Raw genomic sequence first — 24,444 nt, 5'->3', positions numbered from 1 at the left:
TAGCATGCAAGCCTTTGATGGCTTGTATCTAAAAAGGACTGAATTTACAGGTAACGCAGCAGCATATATATACAAGGAGGAAAGGATGTGATCGTTAATACCAGCATTAAGAGATGGGGGAAAGTGTGTGTGTCTAGCACCAGCACTAACAAAAATGAATGTCAGCTGAGACGTGGACGGCCCTACTGTGGTAATGTGCTGGGTCCCTGCTGCATGTGACAATAACATACTATAAGAAATAAGGAATGTGCTGGAAAACTTTTGGCTTAAAAACCGTAACACTCTTAGATGCACTGGAAAAGATCCCCCAGGTTTGGAACTAAAGTTTGGTGAACAAAACTGAGTTGAGTACAAAAATTTACGAGCCTAAGTGAACCTTGAAGCAGAACCTAAGATAGTTGTATTTTTATGTAGTTAGTTAGCACAGTGAGTTGGTATTTCACCTCTGCTCTTAGACCTGTATTTAAGACTAAGTTTGCACTGACACTTCTGTGTTTAAGTCCCAATTAAGTAACAAAACCCAAACCAAACCTGAACTCCACATATATATATATATATATTTTTTTTTTTAGATTTGCTATGCCATTAGCTTGGGAAAAGAAATCATTGAGGCACAGAAGGTAAGTTTGTTTCATTCTTCATGTCTATGTTCTGATATTCATATTCTGCTTTTGATTGCATCATCCAGGTACCTCGTGTGCGTAAGAAAAAAAGAACTGCTGTGCCTCCCAACGACAAAGTTTTGCAGCCATGATTTAACACAGCCCCTGGATTGGTTATGCAAAACCAGACTGACTTTGCAGTAGCTGGATCTGAGATCAAATTCACCACTTCAAATCAAACTCGGGACTATACAGATCCAGTTGTTAATGTTTGAAAGGAAGCTGTGAGCAAGATTTTCAAAAAAACCCAAATAAACTCTTTGGGATGAAGTGTAAATCACACACGTTGCTATTTCACTTTTAGAAACTCTTAGTCCTTCCTCTCTTGGGGACAAAAACCACTGCGTTTTCCCACTTAAAATTAACACAAAGTTACTTAGCCCCTTGTAGATAAATTTTATTTATGTAAAGATGCAACACTAATACACTGACATTTGCTGTATATTTTTGCTGCTAAGATTTCAGAACAAGTCAGGGGAATGAGCTTTTAGTTACTGGCACTAAGCACAGGTATAATAAATGATTTATTTAGACAGTTACTTTTCTCCTTGTTTTTTGCTAATTACATCAGTGCCAGATGAGAGCAGCAAAATAAAGGCTTAAAATCAATTACTTTTTTATATACCCAAGGGGTGGTTTTACTGAACCAACAGGGATTATTTGTTTCAAGCCTTTAGTCTAAAGGTTGTAATAAAAAAAACTTGCAAACCTTAAGAAGTACTGGGAAAACTGTGTGCTCCTCAAATATTGCTGCAGTCTGCTGGACTGTCTTTTGTTTTTCTTCAGGACCCAGAAGCATTAGCTCAGCTAATGAAGTCTGTGCCGTTAACAAATGATGGGAAGTTTGTGCTTCTGAACGATCAGTCAGAAGAGGATGGAGCCATGCGCGAAGAAGGGGAGGAATCGGAAGCGTAAGAAAAACCCTTGTCGCCTCCTGCAGCCTGTGTGGGAGCTGGAAAACCAGGGAGTGGTTTTGCAAGAATCTCTGGGTTTCCATCCCCGGCGCACGCAGGGGGCCAGCTTCTGTTCTCCTGCCGGAACAACCGTGGCATCTTCACAGTGGTTTCCTCTGGCTTCACAGTGGAGCAGCAGCAGGACTTGGCCTTTCGGGCTTTTTGCGTTTGTGACTGTGTGGTGTGTAGGTGCATCGGGGAAGTGGACAATCTTGTGTCAGCAGTAGCCCCTTGCCTGCTGGCGGTTAGGACAGCACAGCTGTCAGCCACAAAAGGTTAATGGCACTTCTTCAGATTTACAATTCCACTGAATTGGGTGCGAGCTGTCAGCTCCTTTAACAAGTATCAGGCCTCATATTTCCTACCACAGTCAGTTTTCATAGTTTGCATGATCCTGTGCATCTGAATGAAGGTTAAAAATGCACTATTTACTTTATTTTCAGATGAAGTTATTTTTAGTCTAGTTTAAGCGTAACAAGATACTATCTTTTGTGCTAGCCTATTTACAAAAGTTTGTTAAACAGTAAATTTTTCCTATTAATATAATCTATTTTTATATTGCATCTAGAATAAGCTTACAAAACAAATCTAAGTGCCTACTCGTACCTTCATGAAGACCACGCTCACCCCGTTCTGTAATTAAATAATGGACATAATGTACCTCCTTGATTTATTATTCTCAGTACCACTGACATGCAAACATCAGAAGTAGGCAGCAGATGTGGCGTGTTAGTTGTGTGCAGTTTTTCTGTGGTTTAGGTTTCTTAAAAGTTGAAGTTGCCAGAGATCATAATTGTAGGACAAGTAAGTATTTTATAATAAGAACTATTTGCATTTTTAACATTACGGTGACATGCAACAGCTGAATCTACCAGCAATCTTTGGTTTTAAGAAACTGAGCAATAAAATGCTAATTATAAATCTACACAATGTATTGACTAGTCTCAAAGTACTATTCCTAAAATTAGATACTGTATTTGGCTAGTAAGTTTAGTTTTTCCCCCTCCAGTTTAACCTGAAAACGTGAGAAACTGTACTTTGCAAGAACAAACAAAAATAAACAGCAGCTGGGGGGGGCAGGTGTGTAATCTGTGGCATAGTTTGTGTTAATCAAGATAAGGTAACTGGAACAAATGGCTGAAATTCCTCAAACTTCACTTACTAGGAAACTAGATTTTCTGTAATCAGCACCTGAAGAATCCCAGTCTGCAAGTGTCTGACGGGGAATAAATTCCATTTAGCTGGTTGCTGAATGTTTAGAAGAACCATAGCAGAAAACTGTTAGTAACTGACACAAAAACTTAATAAATAAAAGTTGAAGCTGTCTTACTAAAAACAACAAGACGTGCTAAACTGCTGTTACTGAAGACACTAAGAATGAAGTTTTCAAAATTGCATTTATTAACACAGTTTTATGTACATAATGTTCTCACAAACCAAAAGAGCCTGAGGTAACAAAATACCCTTTTGTACAATGGGTTAGGAAACATTAAATGTTACATTTGGTCCTTTATACCTGAGAAGCTGAAGACAGCTGTTGGTGATGGACATCAGATGAAACCTCAGATGTACTTCTGATTACAGACCACAGTAGGACCTCCGGAATCTGCCCTTCAGCACCCACCCTTCGCTTCCCCGCGAGGCACAAACCCGCTGGGTGCTGCTGGGGCCATCACTTGTCACCAGCCGAGGCAAACACCTCGGGGCCGACGGTAAACTGGGCATTGGCTGTGCCCTGCGCTCCCTCCCTCAGTGCTGCGAGGAGGAAGGGGAAGGCAGCCCATGACTTCTGGCACAAAAGGGCGCAGCACCACATCAGAAGCAGGTTGCAAGACCTCCGGAAGGGCAGCTGCTACCGCTCCCACGCGCAGCAAGCCTTGTCACAAGGCTGAACGCGTGAGAGCTGTGGTGGCAGCTGCCTTCCTGGGGAGAGAGACTGGCCCTCAGCCTATTTTGCCCCTGTCCTGAAGGAAAAGCCTAGAGATCTGTTTTATGTCCCTGAAGCAAACTCATCATCCTCACTTTCCTTTTATCACCTTGGGATTTTCAGTGAGCACTGTCAGTTTAGTTTGGGGCACTTTTTGTTTTAGCTCCATCAGCTCATCTGTAGACAACTAGTTGGGGTCCATTTTGTTCCTGTAATCGGAACTGGAGGGCAAAAGCAATGACAATAGTAGTAGCACCACAGCAAGAATTTTGCACCCCTTCCAGATCCTTGTGGGGAAAGAAGAATTTAGTGTGACTCTCGCTGACAGAGGGGTGTGTGACATCCAAATCCAGGACCCAGCTTGTATGTCAGGTGAGAAAAGCTTTCTGCATGTATATGCTGCTACATGACAAAAAGAAAGAAGGAAATAAAACTACGATCCTGTATTAGCAAGAATAGCTCTATTATCGCTGTACATATTTGTGTGCACGTATATATTTTTGCCACATATAGTATACAGTCAGGTCTCCCAGATTAAACACAGTTCTATAAAAATAGGCTTACGTCTTTCCTGTGGAATTTCCATCACCAGAACCACGTGAATTTGTTAGCCACCATACATTAGGAAAATGCACAATTCAGTTTATGTTCAACTGCAAAGTATCACCTATCCAAGATAGTGTCTTTCCAAAAAAAGAGGAGAAGGGGAAACACTAGAGCAGATTTTATTACAGCATGGGTAACGTCCTGGCCGTACAGAGCTACCTAGCAAACCCATGCTGGGGGAAGCCAACACCATCCTGATGTGATTCTGCAGTCGCTGTGAGGAAGTGCAGTACTTGGCCATTCCCAGCCAAGAACTCGCATGACTTCAGCTGAGGCAAGGAACATGGAAATACACACACTGCGACTGCCGATTGCAACAGCGTGGAAGCCAGCAGCAGCAGCAAGAATGCAGATCTCAGCAGCACTGCTGAGTGTTCAGTGCGGGCACAATTTGGTCAAAAAAGAAAGTACACAAATTACAAAAAAATACCTGTTTCAAAATAAAAAGGCAAAAATAGAAATCAAGTAATGCAGCATTCTTTAGGGCAGCCTCTGCAGTTATAATGAATTTAAACTAAAAACTTTAATGAGCCCAGCTGAATTAAACAGTCCATAAAGCTTGTGTGTCGTGTTTTCAGAACCAACAAAAAGGACTTTTGTATCAGTCTGGTCTTTCCAGTTGCAACAAAGCATTTGTCCTAGCTTTCTGAATGTTGAAGTGACTGGCAGGAAAGGGCGAATCAGAAGCGTATCAGGAATTGTCTTAATCAGTGACAAGGGTGGGTGGAACAATTTGAACCATTAAAAATTACCTTTTTTTGTCATTAGAAGAGAGGAAAGAAGCTGACAAGTATGATCTAAAACTACAGTTGAGTGTGCCAAAACAAAAAAAAAAACGCTCCCCAAAAGTAATTCTCAGTTGGACTGACTACAGTAGTTTATTCTAGTTAGTAAAACCTAGAAATGTTTTATGTTCTTGGAGATTAAAATACACCTATATCTTCCAATGAAAGCGGTGTTTACTTTTAAGCTAAGTCTAGCTACTTAAGTTAGGAATCTGAGTAACTCTTGCACAATATAGAACCTCTACTTGCAGGCATTGACAGATGTTGGATTTATACAGAGTTCTCACAGTGTTCAGCAGCTTCTGAGCCTGCAGTGCAATTATTGTTAATCATCAGGCATGTAAGACTGCATGAACAACACAAACAGCACAACAGACCTACAAAGGCTAGGAAATACGGAATTGAGGCTGAAACTTGCAATTAGGCACAACATATTAATGAACTGTAAGATCACTTAATAGCTACAGACACCCATCACACAGTGTCTGGTCATAAAAGGAAGAGCTGATTGTGGTTCTGTCTTGGCTCTGGATTTCCTTGCTTCTGTGGATGCAAATCAGACCTTCGGTATGAAATGAAAAGTAATTTATTATGTTAACTTTTCTGGTTTTCCCATTCTCTGATGGGGGTGGGGTGGGGTGGAGCGGGGCAGGGTGGGGGGGAACAACAGGGGAAAATAGATGTCTGACAGGATCCTAAGTTCCCACAACGCAAATACTAGCTATAGTAATAATAAGGGTTTATGGCATAAGACATTAATAAGGATTTCCATTTTGTGTAACAGCTTTAACACACATTCACAACATACACTGTTAAATCCTACAGTGTAATCTGTGACTGCACTGAATACAACAGGACTGCATAAAAACATATCCAAATTATTTTTTGACAATAGATAACGCACAGTATCTTGATTAAAGATGTCTGAAGTGCTTGAAGAGATGCACCAGTTCAAATACCACACCAATGGCCTAAGAGTTTGGGGGTTTTTGTTTAATGCTATTTTAGAGATGCAAGAATGCATCTAAAAATTAGTAAGTCTTTTATATCTGTACTTCAAAGTAATGGCCTCCAAGGTCAACATTTTATATAACTATTTTCAATGTAAAGAAAGTGCTGGAAATAACGTCAACTCCTGAAAAACAGAAGTTCCTACAGGATATACAAACACAGACCTAGCCTCACTAGATGCTAGTATACTACTGTACATTTTCTCTTGGGTTTAACAGAGCAAGTACATTAAGTCTAGAGCTTTTACCCCTACAGCGTTACTGATAACAACAAGAACATGAATTATTTGAGTAAGTAATCATCACCCATACCAGCCATATCATTTCACAACAGGATCCGCAGGCGTAGAGTTGGGAAGATCTCCATTGCTTGCTTTAACAGATTCTTCTACAAAAATAAAAAAATAAAGACATGGATCATGGTTAACACTTTATTGAAGGCAGTAATAATGTCTTAACATATATTTTATTACACTGATATCATAAAACACTTGATACAGTATACCACGGTCAGCATATACAAACTGACCTTGCAGCACAAAGGGTCCTGACCCTGTGAAGAAATCTGCATTTGGGGCGAAAAGTTTCTTCAATCAGTAGAATTTGTGTAAAGATTACATATGCATGCTCATACATTTTGCCCCAGTATTACAGTAGAAAGCAAAGATATTACCCTACTCAAAACCTTTCACCCTGGTATGCATTTCAAGCTTTTCTCACCACAAAACACATTTTTCAAAGAAGTGACCACATATCACAACAGTGAATATTTAATCTAAAATATAATTAAGTAACTGATGTTCTACAGAATGCTCTCTTGAAGAAGCCAGGATAATACTTACTTAATTCTTACTCACCGCAATGCTTGTGGTTGGTTTTTGGGGGTTTTCTGGGGGATTGGTTTTTTTTGTTTGGGTGGGGGTTTTTTGTTTGTTTTTTTTGTTTTGTTTTGTTTTTTTTTTTTTTTTAGTTGAACAATTATTTGAGTAACTGCACTGAATATGATCAAATACAAATTCATGCTAAAGGACTTCTTTCTCTCAAACTGTTTTCCTAGTGCAGAAGAAAACTGATCTCTGGCACCAGTGACTGATCTCTCACAGGTCACTTTTGCTTTTGTCTGAACTACAGTGGAAAATTATTTACCAATTCCATTTTTAATGTACCGCTACCCAAGTTTTTAAGTAACCTGTGACTGAACTGCATTTCTATACCTTAATCCTTAGAAGCGTTCTCAATTCTTTGAAAAGAATTTTCCTAGACCCAGGAGAATCTTCCAGAATTCACGAGGGAGAATATATAAGCATGGACATAACATGCAAAACACCCATGTTACCTAGTCAACAGACCACATCACAAATTAGATTTTACCCTTTGAAGATAATTCAATGGTAGACCAAAACATACCATAAATATCTGAAAGTCACGTATATTATCTGCATTATCTGCCTGCATAATTTGAAAAAACAGCTGGTAAACAACAGGTGAAAAACACCAGTTTACTTCACACCAGCTAAGGTTGTGTAGAAAAAGGCTGTCATTGTCAAAATCTGTAATTGAGCAGGTAAGTATGGTGCTGAAGTTACTGAAATTCCTATTATGGCACGTGAGCAATTCTCCCTGTCTCAGATTTTTTGGGGTTGGTTGCCTTTTTTGTGGTGTTGGGTTTTTTTGGGTTTCCCCTGCCCCAAGCCCAGCTTGAAATGCACCCATTCCAAAGAAAGCCTCTGTGAGCTGTTCTTGACTACTCAATGACCCCTGACCCCATAAAACTCTTTCTGGAATACTCAATCAGCGCAGTAGTGGGAAAGCAGCTATGGAAAAAAAAGCAAGAAAAGTACCTTCCCTCATGAGCCAGTGTTCTACATCTAGCATTCACTCACCTTCTTTTTCTTTCTTTTCCTGGTTTTCTTCTGCTGCAGTTTTATCTGCTCTGAAAAATATTCTTGCACTACTTAGGGAGAAATATAGGAGTTCAAATTCCTAAGGGAAAAGATACAGAAGAGCAGTGTCAGCATATCACAAGAATGATTCTGTGGGCAGATATAAATGGGATTTTTCAGAAGCGTCTTAAGGCAACAAGATTTCAACACCTAAATCGTTTCAAAGCTTTTGAAAATCTTCCTCCATTCATACCTTGTTCACAGGCATTTTACAAAGCAAATGTCATCCAAAAACATCAAAGGATAATTTAAGCAAAGCAGCATCAGTGCAGCAAATCTGTCACTAATCTGCTGAAGCTGAAAATGAGGTTTGTAGCAGCAGTCAGAATTTGGAGCAACTTGCCCACGGACAGTCATGCAAAGCCAGTAATTTAATGACAAGCTTGAGCAGCTCCTGAACAAGGTTCAGTGACGTGGGGCTTTTAACAGCATAGGACCCAACACAGTGAACACTCATGGCAGTCATGAGGACATACAGGGCTTTATCTATTTCAACAACAGATTTGCGTTTGCAGAATGTAATCATGGGCTATTTATAAATAGTCAGCTACAGATTTGCCCCATAGCCTTGTCAAATCAAGAACAGAGGGAAAGAGAGAAGGCATTTACACACTGACGAAATCTGAAATGCTATGCTTCGGAATTCAAATGCATCTTCCCTCTATTTGACAGCTAGTATGTCATTCAACTTAGCAGCTCAGAATTAACACCGAAGCAACTCTTTGGGGCTTACAGTGTTATGCAAAAACTTTGCTAGAAAGAATTTAGCCAAAAAGTTATACTCTCCTCTTTTTAAGCATTTAGGTTTTAGTTGCATTAGACTTCAGACTCCATGGGACAAAGACTTCCAATCAACCAGGTCAAGTTCCTGCGTCACTCAAATATCATAAATACTTATGACAGCCCCTCCAGATCACAAACCTCAAGTCTTTACACTCTTTTTGCCTTGCTGCTGTAAGACAATGCCCTATGGTTTTTGCTTTTGATAAGTTCCATCAGAAAACAGATCCCTCGATTGTGATGGGTAAGCACAGAACTCGATACAAAAAACGTAACTAGACCCATGTTATACCTGTAAACAAACTTCCAGTCGCTTGTGAGTAAGGTTCATAGTCTGTAGTAGTTTTTCATCTTGATTAGTGGACTGTACATTCTGTTGCTTAGCTACTGCTCTTATTTCCTTCACATACTTCTCTCTAACAGACTGGAACCAGTGCAGAGAATCGAACTCCTGGTACTGATCCAAAAGCTTCAGAATGTAAGCCACACCTATAGTCATTAACAAACCACATACCAAAGTCAACATGCGATTTGTAAAACATTTTATGAGTATCTTTAATGGTTCAGCCCAAGCTGGTAACTCCCACACAAATAACGTTTGAATTGCAATTGATTTACAGTTAAATCTAACAGGAAAAAGGTCACAATAAAGAACAAGCTTCAACCGGAAAACCTCACAACTTACCCAAAGACTTGCATACCTTCTTATCTGCCAAGATCTGCAAGCTTTGAAAGAAACCGGGGAGCACCAACATATGACAAAACTGTGTGCTCCCATACTCAGCCACACTCCATGCTCAGGAGACTTTGACCACAGCAATAGCCCCCAAATCCATTGTGCTGAAGCCAAGACAACCCAAATTTTGATTATGGAATTGTTAATTATGGGAACACACAAAATATAAATAAAACTTTCCTTGCAAATATCAGTTATGTTGGCTTACCCAAAAGCTAGTCAGTGTGCTGTAACTCACCCATGGCAAACCCATCATCAGTGAAAGCTGCTCCACTTTTGTTCTTCTTATTTAATTTCTCCTTGCAACTGATTGAATGCTCTACAAAATTGAGGGTCTGAAAGAGTGAAAAGCTGTCTCAGAATCATCAAGACTCACAAATTTTAAGATACACACTGTTACCTATGAATAGAATTCCACACCCATTAGGCATATTTCCATGACAATATGTCCTTTTCCTAGATTTTTTGGTAAGAAAGTCAGTTAAGCTTTGGAAAACATTTGCATACTATTACCTTGCATTCTCTTGGTGATTACTAGAGGCAAACATGTAAACAAGTGAAGGATAACTAAAATAGTCCAAGTTCCTGGAAAGCTTAAAGATATTAGTGTTTAAAAGCTACAGTACATTATTTCACTCTATTTTGAAAACAGTAAAGCTATTGCAATAGTCTCACATTTACAATGATATTGAACAATAGATCCAAGCAGTAACAGCGAGCGATGGGTATGTGTTTGTATGCAATAACTACTCTTGAGACATGGAAATGGGTGTATATTAACAACTTCACAAACATCTAACTACATGAAATGCCTTTTAAAACCTGAAATGGATGGTATATTCCCAATGCTGTACTTGTCAGAAAAAACTCCACAAATGGAAAGGAAAAAGAACAAAAGTATTTGTCACGAGCCTTCACCTTCCCTCACTTCTGTCACCATGACACACCTGTCCTCTCACAGTTTGAAGTTTATGGCTCACTGACTTTCCAAAATTAGTTTCTAAAATGGGATGTTACACATGAATGTTTAGATCATTTAGGTCTTCAAACCAAACTGCCTCCAAATGCCCAGAATTTCTGCTCCACTCAAGTGTGCATCACCTCCTTTGAAACCAAGCTTATTAGCAAAAGCAGGTCCAACTGCAACAGAGAAGGCCCCAATTTTATGGCATTAGAACACAGCATTAAAAAGACCCTAAAGATACCTAACGTGATAAAGAGCACACATGAGAAAGCTGAAGAACATAATTTTAAACTCCCTTCATCCTTGCTGTTTTTATTCCTCCTTTTCATCTTGGCTTCTCCAAATTTGATTCAAACAGGAGAAGTTTTTAAAGTTACCTTTTGAGTGCTAGTACATGAATTGATGTAGATAAGGAAAAACACGGCTTTGGACAACTATCAACAGAGCCATGCCCCAAATGATCCCACTCCATCAGGGAAGAAAGCAGAATATGCTCGTCAACAGCCTAATACAAAACATTTAGACACAAACCTGATCTAATACATGGTGTAAAAAACTAAGTACTGGTACACACAACACAAGTACTAACCAGTGGGGGAACAATTATATAGAAGTTCCGCAAATGCATATTCTTTGGACTGCGAAATTCAGGAGCAAATACATCCACCAGCATTTTGAAGTACTCTGTTCCTTCTGCAAAGTTACGTGTGAGGTCACTGAGAACAGAGTCCAACTGCCTGTGAAGGATAAGCAGCGTGTTACTCTGTTTCTGCTAGAAGTTTCTTTGCTTTATCACCCCTTAGGGTCACCCTTCGGCTACACCCACAATCCAGTATTTGACCTAGAGTGTCCAAGGTTACACCCTACCTCTATTGCCACCTTGAATCATGTTTCTTGACTTAATTTTCTCACAAAAGGTCTACAAATAGAATATTTGCATCTTTTTTCCCTAAGGCCCTGAACATTCTAAGAGTAGATGTCAGGCACATGCTGAGGAAAGCTTGTAAGCCTTTAAACCACAAGGATTTTATCAAGAAACCAGGTTCTAACAGTCTATTAGTATAAATGCACTTTGCAGTTTAAAACAACTCCCTCTATTTTCTCTGATTTGAAGAGTAGCAAATACTTTTGTATAAAGTTACTTGAACTTTTAAAACACACACACACATGCTCCTAACAGTGGCATTCATAACTTGAAAATTACAATTCTTTCATCCCATCCATACCCCAGACCTCAAAAGTATGATGTTAGGGTACCTCGCTGCTTTTTGTGTTTCTTCTGAGAGTCCTTCTTCTTTCACCAGCTCTTCAAAGTTCACAATATCTTCCAGATCAGGAACGAACCTGAAAACTTACTGTTTGTCAGGATTATGCTCAACTGCCTATGTTCACTGAAGTATCTACCATAACTTATAATTTAGTTAATTTAGTCTGCTAGGCTTGAACTACTTGAAGTTATACCTGCCATGCCATTCTCATCCAGGCACTATTAAATTCACTTCTAAACATACATAACATTTATACTTCTGCTTTTACCAGGCTACCATCACCTCTCTCTAGCACTCACTGCCTTTGATAACTGTAAGTTTACTGTTATTGGCAAGAAAACCAACTATTTCTTTGTAATGTAAAGTCACCATGTTTTAATGACCTTATATAAAACACAATCATCTATAGACAGGAAGAAGTATCAAAGAAATGTTTTTTTTCCAACTTCCTCAAGGCTTGTAATATTTTTCCTTAATGCACCCCTGAAGTGATAAACATCAGGAATTACTGACTTAAAGACTAATGACTTACATGTAAATTCTATCAACTCTTTTGCAGCATTTTTGGATAGAATTTGTTTTATTTTTAGTGGTTTATGGCAATGATTGTACAGTTCTGAATTCCAGCACTGTTTTTGGTAATTCCACTTCAATGAAGGCATAAATACAGACTTTTTCAAGATTTATGGGGGCTGGGTAAGAACCTAGAAAATATGAGCATGAATAAGGAGCAAAGGAATGAGAAGAAGAAAACAGAAAAATGAAATATTTGTGGAAGTACCTGATTGCACTGCTACAGCAGTGAAGTCCACCAGACCTTATCATTCGTACATAACCCATAGCGTTGCCTTTAAAAACAAGAAAAAACAAGGAAGCAATTCATAATTACATAAATACACACACTTTTCATAACTCCTACAAGCTCTGAAGTGTAAATTAAAGTTGCCATATAGTTCTCACAAAGAAACTGTTCTGAAAGCCAAGTTAAAAAAGTTACATTGAACCCTGGTATCAAAAGTCTATGTAGAGAAGTAAATCATAAATGCATCACCTAGCAAGATCGTGTTCACTTTTATGATAGGATAAGGGCCAAATAGTACAAACTGTTTCCACTGGGCACATTAAATACTTCCAAGTTCAGATCAGTCCTGCACATCCACAGCATCAATGGCTGTAAATACCACTGTAGTATTACGCATCACTCAAAGCTACTTCAGCTGGATATATGGCTATTTTCTGAAAAAAATGAACTTAAGAATACTGTTTTTTTACTGGGAAATACACTCAATCTGGGTAAAAGTCAGTTCTGTCACAAAGAAAAGAAGAACTTAAAGGAAACAGACATATGTGCAAGCTGTAGCTATATTTTAGATTGAGATATGCAAGGGCCATTTCTGTGTAGTTAAATGAGAGCATTTATTTTGCATGGCATACAAATGAAGTACTTTCCATCCAACTGGCATTAAATCTAGTTTTAGCCTGAGCTAAAAGTTCAGTTACTAGACGATGAAGATCTCTTCTATTTCATAACATTTATAACATTGTCTTAGATAGGATTTCGTACCGATTTGACTTATGAGTTGTCTGAACTGGTCAAGATAGCTCTGTCCATCCGGGGCTATTCCAAGTTTTCTGATGCCGCGGTTGAATTTATCTGCTCTTTCAAAGGGATACTAGAAAAATATTTTAGAATAATTTGTAAGAATAATTACCTATCTTTAATTTTTTTTCCACCATGTCAATGCAGTTCTATTTGTAACATCTTCCTACCTACCATCTACAGTTGGGTTTTTTGTGGTTTGTTGTTTTGGGGGGTTTTGTTTGTTTGTTTTTTACATTATACACCTGCCTCTCTATATTAATTCACTTTTGCAAGCTGAGAAGTGAAATACAAGTGTTAACTGTGAATGAAAAAGTATTCCTAAAAGAAATAAGTACTTGACATACAAAGAAGCTGACAGTCTATTTTACTAAATACACTGTCTCACATTTTTGAGAAATCTATTTTCCAGCATGGAAAAATCAGACCCTAGACCCCAAAACTTCACATACTGGAATATGTGTTACATGTTTACATCATTTTGGATTAAATTTGAATAATCTTATTATTCCAAACTAACAACAACTGTGAAGCGTGATTTGGACCAAAAGTTTAGAACCTCCAATAGACTATGGCTCCATCAAATCATTGTTTTCAGGTCACTGAGAAAATTATTTTAGCCAACCTCCTATTTACAGAGCAGCCAGAATGAAACAAAGCCATTCTGAATACAGACATTTTTAACACTGCATTTTGCTAGGACAAAAGCTGTCATTTTTTCTGGAAATACACATTTGAATAATAGGATTGTTATGGTTTGGTACACCTTCAGTCACATGAAAGTAGCACTTCTTTCAGCCAAGTTACTCTCAATCCTTCAAGAATTACTATACCTTGTGATCATTTTGATCCTTGACTTCCCTGAAGAATCTGATGTCTTTGATAAGTCTGGATTTGATATGTTCATCATACATGAACTGGCTAAAAATATAAAACTTTTTCCTCAAAAATTGGTAAGTGAAGTTTACCTAGAAGGGAAAAAACCCCTAGTCAAATCAAGAAAGTTAGCAAAGTAACAAGCATATCTAGCAACCTGTTTTCAGTAGATTCCCGAGTAATTTGTATTTATATGGAACCCTCTACTTAGTTTACTTCTATTTGTTATTCTCTACTTAACTTTTTCATTTCACTGGTTTAAAAGAGTAAAGAAAACCCTTCTCCTGGAAGGCCTACTCTCTTTCAGGAAGGGCAGAAGGACCAAGGGACAAGCTTGCTATTTCAGTTCAATGACCTGCCCTACAAAGCCATTAGTTTATGTTTGGAATATCTTGTAACTGACCTTTTGAAGCAATACAAACTTTTCAGGTTGAAAAGAGCAAAGAAGCTCAACTTCCTCAGTCAAGTTGCGGAATCTGCATAACCTCCTGACAAACCTTTTCACTTCCTCAAAGTTTTCTGAAACACTTTCTCATAAGGCAGAAGCACACTTCCACCCTACACATCTCAGTTACATCTCATGTCTGCATAAATAACTTTACTCAAAATCAGAAGTAAATAGATCTACATCACCATGAAATAATGTAAGTAACTGCATTTTTTTTTTAGTAACTGAAGTCCCTACTCTCAGAAGAATAGCGCAAAGTTATTTCCAATAGCGCAACAAACCACAAAACCTTATTTTCCTAATAATTTCCACTTTTAAAATACTTGAGAGTGGGTTCAATATTTCAGCAAGTTGGGTTATTTTTGTTTGGTGTGGGGGTTTTGGGGTTTTTTGTTTAGTTTTTTATTGTTGTTGTTGGGTTTGGGTTTTTTTTTTTAATAGGGCCAGAAGAACAGGAAAAAGAAAACAGCAGAGGTAGAAAGAAGCCCCAGCCTGAAAATACCTTTGGCACCATATCCAAACTTGAGAACCATGACACATTCATGCTGCAGTAGGCAGGCCACAGGAAGGGCCCTTATCTACCTTGCAAAGAGGTAAATGCCTTTGGCTGGTTAAAATGACCATCTACGCTACAGACATCATCAAAACAATTGCAGTAAGAAGTCACAGTCCTCCAATAAATGATGAGAAATCTGTAGCTTTTATTTTACAAGTTGAAAAGCTGATGCTTCTTAAACTTAATGATTACAAGAGGAACTTACAGCATTTCTTCAAGATTTGCTTTAACCGCGGCAAAACTATCTGTCTACCTCGTGTCAACGAGGAGAACTTAGAGCGTGCTAATCTAAGCAGGCATCTTAGAAATCAAAATATTTTACTGTGCCAGTTAAGTAGTATAATCTTTAATGAAATTTGGAGTCCCACCAGAACACCTATATCTTCTTTGATGTGTTTAGATCTCTTTATTAACTTCTATGTAACAGCTGGAAGTGGCGTTAAGTCCCAAGAGATTGTGATACTGATTTGTATCATGTCCAAGAACTGATTTGCTTTATTAATACACACAGAACATTATTATCACATTATTAAAACTGCACAACCAAATAAACTATTAGGAGATGCAAGAGGTTGGAGACTTGTGTGCTATTAAAAAAAATAATAATCCAACAGCAGTGCAAAAGATACTCACTGTTGTGTTCATGATTCCTGTTCCATGAGTTCGAATTGAATTAGCAATGTGTCGGATATTGATTGTGTTCAAGTGTTTGTTATTACTTGTTCTTTCAACGAAGATCTGGGAGACGGGGGTGGGGGGGAGGGGGCGTGCAAGAAAAAGAAAGTTATTTACCCAAAACTGATTCCGTGATAAATTACCAGTGTAGGTAATCCATAGTCTATTTCTGAGAGCAGCTAATAACAAGTGATAGGGAAACCACCAAGAAGACACAGCATGCATACAATAAACTTTATCTGGTAGGTTCTTCCAATTTCTGCAAAGTGGGTGATTCAACAATTCCAAGGCAGATGTTGCACCCCAAGTCTTGTATTTATTAAAACTACATCCTACATTAACTGGTCTAAACTCTTTTGGCACTTGTTTGTACTTTTGGCCCCGCTATATACCATGGCAATGAGCTCCACTACTGAATTATGTGCTGCGAACACAAGTACTTCCTCTTCTTTAAGGAAGCTGCTTGTTTTCCTAGTGGGCCTCTCATTCTCACATTGTGAGAAACCACAAAGGATTGTTCCCTGTACTTGCTCTCCATCTCATTCACTGCTTCATCTCTTTAATAACCCATTTTCAGATACTCTTTTTTCAAGTTGAAAAATCATGCACTTAGTATGTCCTTATATAGCAGCCAATTATCCTTGCTGCCTTCTCCAAGCTTCACTGGAATATCTGACACGGAACGATCCTACTGGGACACCATACTCCACATATGCTTAGAGATCATACTCTGAGACATATCTATAGCACCTCCAAAGATGTTCTTCTAGAGCTGCAACAGCTATTTCACAGCTTAGTATTACATATGTTCAGTTTGGGGTTTTCTTAACATGTATACTCCGCATTTCTCAATGCCTTCAAATCAGACCCAAATCCAGAAAAAAAAAGAATGGGATATACCTTACCTGATTATTCAGATTGTAGAGGTAGCGAGATACAAAAACATGAATATTTCTCATGATTTCCAGAACATCCAGTCCCTGAAACAATATTATCTATTGAGAATTACTATAATACCAATTCTCAAGAACTACCAGCATGCCTAACTACTAAGGCACACAAATACTATTTCTGTAGCTATTTGAAAGCATTTTAGAAAGTAATGCTTTCACTTCACAAAATGAAGAATCTTTTAACAATTTTTGTAATGCTTAGATGAGAAAAAAGGCTCAGCTCATGTTTTAATATTTATACCTCTGCCTGTTTTTTTCCAGCTTCCCCCAAAAGTAAGGAATCCTCCAGTCTATTCTACAAACCCCAATTGACCCAAAAAAAAAAAAAAAAAAAATGGAGATCTGGTTGTCCTCAGGTTCCAGAAAATGGAATCTTGCCTTGCAGATTTCTACAGACACACAGATTGTTACAGAACAACTAGCTAGCTTCTGATACCGTTTTGCCCAACCTGTCTAGAAGACTGAAGTTTTGTATTTACAACACAAATTTTACAACTGTTTTGCTTTAAGGAGTCCCTTTGGTATCACTGTGCATAGAGTGTATACAATAAATAGCATCCTCTCTATTTTCAGTTGTGCCAAGGTTTTTATCAGGATTTTGCTGGGGCTGGCAGGGAATGAAGCATAGGGTGTCTTTGTTTTGAAGTAAAGCTCGCACCAGAATGAATGTTATGAAACTGATGGTGTGAAATGATTTAATTCTTTATAACAATACGATGGCCAAATATTGCCAAGAGAAAGCCAAAGCCAGAAATAGAAACAAATCCACAGCACTTTTATACCAAAAGGCAGCTACAGTTCTTAATTCTACAACCTCTTTCAACTTAGGAAGGCACTGCCATCATGAATGTTACAAAAAAAAAAAAAACCCAAAAAACCAAGAGGCTGTATTTTTAAGAGCTCTCACCCATGTGCTAACCCAAAGGAGGGAATGAAGCTAACTGCCAAAAATATTGAAGATACTAAAACTCTTGAAGGAAAGTCTTCAGAAATATGCAAGTTGTGTTTCCTTTGCACCAACCCTGTAACAGTGAACGCCTCCACAATTAACTTGATGAAACTACAACTTTACTCTGTATGTAACCATGTTTAGCAGTTTCTAGGAGGCTCTGAGTCACTCTCCTATTAAGCTAAGCACAGATGTCCCAAAGTCTTTGATAAGCAGCCTGTGAAACAGTTCCTCTTGATGATCACTAAAGAACCTGCTGAGAAGCAAGTAATAAACCAGGGAAAAGACCTACCAACCAAAGGTCATTCCAGACTTGTGACAGCTGTACTCCAGATGTACTGCTTGCTACATTGCTGATACTAAATTTTCAAGAAAACATCCTCTGACTTTGTATACCCGATTTCATTTTATTAAGTCTTACGTTAAAAAATGAATGACACAAATCCAACATTAAATTGACTGATGCTGGTGTTATCTCCAAAGGTTGTTAAAGATCCTGTCTCAGAAGTCAACCAGAAATTAAAGGTCACTTTTCCCAAACAGTTCTCTACTCTTGGGTACTGTTACTTCAATGACAAAGCCCTTTGAATAGCTAGCTAGTATGACAATGTAATGGAACAAATTATATTCATATCCTGTGGGCACTGTACCTGTTCCAGAGTCTGGCTGGGAAGATGGGCTTCAGTCATACTTAAACCATAGCGCTGAGTTGCTAGGTTTCTCATTTCACTGTAGGTGGCCCAGTCATGAAGAGCTACAGTCGTTAAGTTGTAGAAGGTCTTGTCCAAATAGTGAGTTACATAAGCTGCAAACACATAGAAGGATGAACTAAAATACTACTACTTAGTTAGGGAAGCATGGAAAGAAGTGAAAAGATACACTAAGCCAAAGTGTAACAGAGATGAAAGTAACGGAATCAAGAAAATATGTAACTCCTCACCTTTTATGTCAATGAATCGATTGAAAAAACGTATTGGGTTCAGAAAGAAGAAGTGAGCTAGATCCTTCATACCAACTCTGAAGGGGTTTCTGTCATCCAGCTTCAGGTGTGTATGAACTGATAAGCGCAGGTCTTTTTCTATCTCTTTACATAACTTGTCCAGCAAGTGCTATTCAGGGAAATAAATAATAATAAAAAAGTAATTTTCAGTATCCATTTACAATACTCTGTTAGCAGCACTAACATCTCTGTTAAAGTCTCAAAAGACTGATCAGACTAATGAAGACTGCTTTGCTTTAGCAAGGTCACACAAATCAAAATAAATCAATACTTAGAAACCAGAAGGATATTTATTTCCCTTGTTCTTGTTCTAGTACACAATAGGAAGAAAAAGCTATACAACTCAGAAAAAGTAAAGGTTTAGCTGCCTAATGCCATTCTGTACATGATTAAAACTTCTACATAGGAGTTTAACACAATTTAAACTTTAGTATTCTCACTTCTCATCTTAAGGGGAACTAGGCTTAGGGTTCTCTGTCTAGATAATAATAAGACCTAAATCAGTAAGGAAGACTCTTGCAATAAGCAAATCACCTGATTTTCTGCAGAATATGTAATGTTTGGTTTTAAACTAGTCAAACAAAGAGTGGTTCAAAGGTTAAAACCTAGGACTTGGAAAATCTGAATTCACATTTTCTCTGTCAAACATCCTTCATAATTCTAGGTAATAATTCACTAAAAAAGCCAACTACATTTACAAAGCCTTCACTACTAAAAGCCATCAACACACGCTAAGAATAGTAGCATTTATTTGAGGCATTCATACAAGCAGAAGCTAATCTGACATAGACAAATCTGGTAACTGAGGTTTTGCAACTTACACAATTTAGACTGCAGTATTTTCGTGTTCCCAGCCAACACAGATACCATTAACAACAGGTCTTAAATAACCAAAATCATCAGTGAACACTTTCTCACTTACTAAAATACTTCAATCTCAAAGGTCTTTGTGCTATTTTTACAGATCATATTAAGTTTGGTACAATAGATGCTGGCCTGTAAGATATTCCAAGCACAGTGTTGCCTTTAATTTCTATTCACAACAAATTACCTCATTGAGCAGTTCCATGATTTCTTTGTCATAGCATTCCAGAAGCACCTCGTAAGATTCCAAGTGTCTTGCATGCATCATAGCAGGTACACAGTCCCGCAGTGCACTAAACATATACTGAAAAAAGAAACTATTATGCTTAACCAACAGATTGACAGCATCTCAAGATGACAAGCATCTCAAATAGCGTTTAAAGCTAACAAACAAATCAAAATCAGTAGTCTTCCCACTTCTATTAAAAATAGACTTTGTAAACCCCATTGAAGTCTCCTTGTCCTTAATGTGTTCATCTGAAGTATTTAGTTGCTACTAATCCATTTGCTGGAAGGTCATAATTATTAGTCATTTCATCTGAAACTCCTTGCACTATACTCATTTTAGTACTGTAATTGACCGTGGCACACACAACACTGGAACAGATGATTGATTTTTATTAGGATTAGTATGCCAAAGCATGATTCATTTCTGCAGCAAACACTTCACCCTTCAAAGAGGGGGGAAAGAGATGAGGGGTGGATAAAAGTTACAGGACAACTATCCCACACAGCATCACTGAACTTAGTGATATGTGCTTTAGAAATATGTAACCACAATGTGGAACAAAGGCATTTAATGTTCAAGTCTAGCAAAGGTGTTAATTTCAGTTTAGAATGAATGAAGAGAAGAACAAAGAGACACACAGACCCAGTATCAAGATGAGCAACTTAAGATTTTTAGAGCAATCAACAGATATACTTTAATTAGACTTACAACAAAGATTGCTTTTACATCCTCCAGACTAAGGAGAAATTTCTGCCTCGGTGACTTTTGCCTGGGTTTTACTTTTTTTGGTTTGTTGAGCTTTTCCCCTTAAGAGTTTCAGTCTAAGCTTCATCCTCTCCTCTGAATCCTTCCCACTACAGTGGCTTGTTAAACAAAGTTGCTAACATTATTACTTACATGCAGTCTAGCAGAATCAACTGCATTTTCATACACATCATCTAAATAGATTGGAAAGACTGCTCGATGCCAGTATAAGAAACAACAGTCACATTGTGCTCGAACTCTAGAATAAGAGATGACATATTAGTCACAAAATTGCAAGAAGCCATTCTTTTATCACAGTGGTATTCATTTTAGTGTGTTGAAACTAACGACAACTGCTTTTTGAGCCTAAGCTTTACATGGTGACTTTATTGTTCCAGATGCATTGTCCTCCAAAAGAAAGTTCTTTTAATAAAGAACTTTTTATTTCTTATTTTCCACTAGGCTACTTATTAAAAAAAGGTACCTGCTTTAGAAAAGAGGTTTACTCTTTCTCTGAAAGAATTAAACCATGCAATTAGTAGCCTAGAGGTCAAACATATATTCCAAGTTTCTCCTGTAAGTCAAAGAAGAGAAACAAGCCTCTCCTGATACAACCTGTGTACAATGCTCACTCATCCCAGAAATTTATCCCATGGGTCATCTGCTGAAGGTGTTTGTATGCAATGGAACCCAGATATCCACCTGGCTTTCAGATGGCCAACATGACTTGAGGGTCCACTGAAACTACAGCAGCAGTAAAACATGGTGTCACATGCGAATTAACAGACTGATCTCCCAGACAGACTGGTATTAACTCATAACTTTTGGGTTTGGGTTAAGAGGAAGACTTTAGCTTAATATAAAGCTAAGTCATCCAAGAACGTGACAGAATTTCTAAACACTCAGAGAAGTTGATTACCTAATTGGCAACAGTTAAGTAAAACATGACTTGCCCAAACACCAGCAAGCTTCAGGCTTAGCTCTGGAATTCTTTTTGTCCATCCCTGGTCTACAATACATGCAAAAATAACCACCGGCATGCAGCTACCAGATTTTGAAAATCACACAGTGAAGAACCAGCTCCCCCAGTGACAGGCAGCTACCCTGCCTTCTATGTATTATGTGCCACTGCTTACCGCTCTGTAAGTTCACTGATCAAGTCTAGTTTTTTCAGAACTAACTGAAGGGGAAGGAGTTCTTCATCTTTAAAAGTTTTCTGTGCAAATGAAGTGGGGGGGGGGGGGGGGGGGAGGGACAAAAAAAGACAAGATTATATTTCTTTATAAGATACTATACCAAACAAGTAAAGGTCTGGAATAATCACAGCACTTACCATCTGTGTTCCCACACTTAGTGCAAGGGAAACAATTAGTCGCCTCTGTTTTGTACTTGGCCCATTGAGGGTGTTCTCAGCTAACACCAAAGCAGAGAGGACATCCAGGCGTTGCTCACTGTACTTTTTATCAGAAATGACTCTTTTCTTGACAGAGAGACATAGAAATTCAGAGAAAAGTTACCTAAGCCCAAAAACAATAGCTTACTTGTTCTTTCCAAAGCTTATGGATTTGTCATAAATTGAGTATTTTTGGAAAGCGTGTTTTGTGAACAGAGCTAAATTAATCCAGATTCATTTACTCTATCAATTCAGTGGTATTACCCATCTATACACTTGGAATACATGCAGTTCAGCATGAACATTGCTCAGGTCATGCAGTAGACAAATACTGTGCAAGCTGCATGTTTTGAATTATTTTTAATCACTGTGTTGTTGGTAACAAAATCCAGTTTACAGCTGAATTGCCAGAAGACGTATAAACATGGTAATAATAACTTGCTTTTCTACAAACTCTTATTTATCAGAAAGATTAAGTGCAAACACTTTTGCATGAACAAATGAAGGGAACCAAGTCTTCTGGCTAAGAAGCTGAGGTCAGACACATTTGTGAGTAGCAGCATAACTCAGAAGATGTACAGGTTCACGGAAGAGTTAAAGAAAACCTCTCCCAGTTCTAAGAAAGTATGCTCAACATGAAGCTCCTAACCTTACATGCTAAATCTGTGTTAGGTATATGCCTTAGACCTTACACCACTTAGAAATGGTGCAGATAAAAAAAGATTAGTACTAATGAACCCTTCTATTTACCAGCATCTGCCTTTTACATATTTTCTGAGTAGTCATCAAAATACTAAGTATTGTTCACAGATGTGTTCTCTTTGACAGCCCTTAATACACAACTCTTGGCATATTTCTATGCACTTAGAAATAATTTGCAATGTAATTACAGATATAACTTTCATAACATTTTCAAATTATCTAAACATATGTGAACTGTTTATTTGAAGATAAACAGTTTTTCTTAGTAGCTTGAAGCTTGGAACTTCTTCAGTTCATGCTACTCCCGATATATAACTCACTCGGGAAGTACAACTTGGGTTTTTTCTTATGCTAGAAAACATGGAGATGCCAGATAAATAAAATTGAGATTACAGCCAAATAAAAGGAAAATTTAATAGCTGCACTGATATCAATAGCATGTCCTTTATAATTCTGCTGCTGAATGTGATGAAAGAATAAAACAATCAGTAATACATCAGAACAGATATACTAAAATCTCATTTTCCCATCTGCCCTGATTTCAGAAATTGAAGATTTGGTAAGCAAAACAGGTAGTAAACTGATCTCATTTACAGAGACACATAATACAGAGCTATTACAGTGTCTCATCATCATAAGATATTTTACCCCACAGCAAAACAATGAACTTATGTCTGCATTAGTCTCCGGTAAGCCATCATGTATTAACCACTGCTATTTCACCAAACAGACAAAGATTACATAACTAACAAGACGTTCTTAGACTTATAACAGATTGCTTTAAGAATGTGCATCAGAAAAAAAGTAACAAAAGGTCAGTTTGTGAAAATCACTAGAAATAAAAACTAAAAAGAACACAAGAGGAACACGACAAGAGATGCAGCAGTTTAAGGGAAGAGAGGAGCTATTCTTGGTCAAAGACAGATAACCATCTATGCTGTACAGTTTTTAGGGCAAAGCTCTGACCTACTGGAAAGAGGTTGACTATGACAGTGTAATTGACTACACTACAGATTTTGCAAAAGTAAATAAAAATACTTCCCATTTTAAATTAACACGTTTTTTAGACACCTAGATAGGATGATTAATTATTAGAACTTGAATTACATACCTTGGCTACAGAAATAGAGTGAAGAGCCTGATACTGCAGATGCTGAGTGATGTGTGTCACAGAATCTGCCACAACCATACTTCTTCGGTAAAACATGTGTTCTATTGCCTAAAGTCAACCCCAAAACACAACAGTTCATGTAGTTACCAAAATCGTTGTCTTTAGAATTTGGCTTTATGATGGGTGACTCATCAACACTGCAAACAGAGATACTTTCCACTTCGTGATGTACTGTTAGTAGCAATTTTAATTAAACCTTAGAAACTGAGAAAATCAAACTATTCAGGAGCGTCAAAAAGTTTTAGGACTGATACAAATTTTGTTGGCTTTTTTGGTTTGCTTTTTAAAAATAGCACAGTTCTGTTCACCATTGCTTTCTGAAATTATCTCAAAACAGAGTATCTTCCTTTTGGAAAACGTACTAGAAGCGTGCAGTCCTGCACCTGGGGAGGAACAATCCCATACACCTATATATACTGGGAGTCATCCAGCTGGTAAGCACCTTGGCAGAAAAGCAAGAAACTGCTGGACACCAAGTTGAAGGTGAGCCAGCAGTGCGCTACAAAAGAAGGCTAGTGGTATCTTTGTCTGCACTAGACAAAAGTATTGCCGGCAGGTCGAGGGAGGTGATTTTTCCTCTCTACTCAGCACTGATAAGGCCACACCTGGAGTGCTGTGTCCAGTTCCAGGCTCCTCAATACAAGAGAGAC

General features: G+C 38.0%; 2 protein-coding genes across 3 annotated transcripts in view; one reads left to right on the top strand and one right to left on the bottom strand.

The window, feature by feature from the left end:
* Positions 1-2,703, top strand: part of APPL2 (adaptor protein, phosphotyrosine interacting with PH domain and leucine zipper 2) — a 38,740-nt gene extending 36,037 nt beyond the window's left edge. Inside the window, exons 20-21 of the mRNA XM_040596840.1 lie at positions 573-620; positions 1,449-2,703. Of these exons, the coding sequence (XP_040452774.1) occupies positions 573-620; positions 1,449-1,577 (177 nt within the window). The 3' untranslated portion in view covers positions 1,578-2,703. The remainder of the gene's footprint in view (positions 1-572; positions 621-1,448) is intronic.
* Positions 2,704-2,993: 290 nt separating this feature from the next.
* Positions 2,994-24,444, bottom strand: part of WASHC4 (WASH complex subunit 4) — a 41,436-nt gene continuing 19,985 nt past the window's right edge. For both annotated transcript variants that reach the window (XM_040596838.1, XM_040596839.1), the window contains 19 exons: positions 23,735-23,842; positions 21,862-22,008; positions 21,665-21,744; positions 20,682-20,787; positions 19,743-19,859; positions 18,632-18,800; positions 18,342-18,496; positions 16,695-16,769; positions 15,748-15,852; positions 14,068-14,202; positions 13,199-13,307; positions 12,416-12,482; positions 11,624-11,710; positions 10,956-11,103; positions 9,641-9,737; positions 8,959-9,155; positions 7,827-7,926; positions 6,256-6,331; positions 2,994-5,495 (listed from right to left, as the gene is read on the bottom strand). In XM_040596838.1, coding sequence (XP_040452772.1) covers positions 6,264-6,331; positions 7,827-7,926; positions 8,959-9,155; positions 9,641-9,737; positions 10,956-11,103; positions 11,624-11,710; positions 12,416-12,482; positions 13,199-13,307; positions 14,068-14,202; positions 15,748-15,852; positions 16,695-16,769; positions 18,342-18,496; positions 18,632-18,800; positions 19,743-19,859; positions 20,682-20,787; positions 21,665-21,744; positions 21,862-22,008; positions 23,735-23,842 — 2,070 coding nt within the window. In that variant the 3' untranslated portion in view covers positions 2,994-5,495; positions 6,256-6,263. The remainder of the gene's footprint in view (positions 5,496-6,255; positions 6,332-7,826; positions 7,927-8,958; positions 9,156-9,640; positions 9,738-10,955; positions 11,104-11,623; positions 11,711-12,415; positions 12,483-13,198; positions 13,308-14,067; positions 14,203-15,747; positions 15,853-16,694; positions 16,770-18,341; positions 18,497-18,631; positions 18,801-19,742; positions 19,860-20,681; positions 20,788-21,664; positions 21,745-21,861; positions 22,009-23,734; positions 23,843-24,444) is intronic.

Source organism: Falco naumanni, chromosome 5 (assembly GCF_017639655.2).
Source record: "Falco naumanni isolate bFalNau1 chromosome 5, bFalNau1.pat, whole genome shotgun sequence".
Lineage (NCBI taxonomy): Eukaryota > Metazoa > Chordata > Aves > Falconiformes > Falconidae > Falco > Falco naumanni.
Note: the sequence above shows the minus strand (reverse complement) of the source record. Positions and strands in the feature narration are given on the sequence as shown.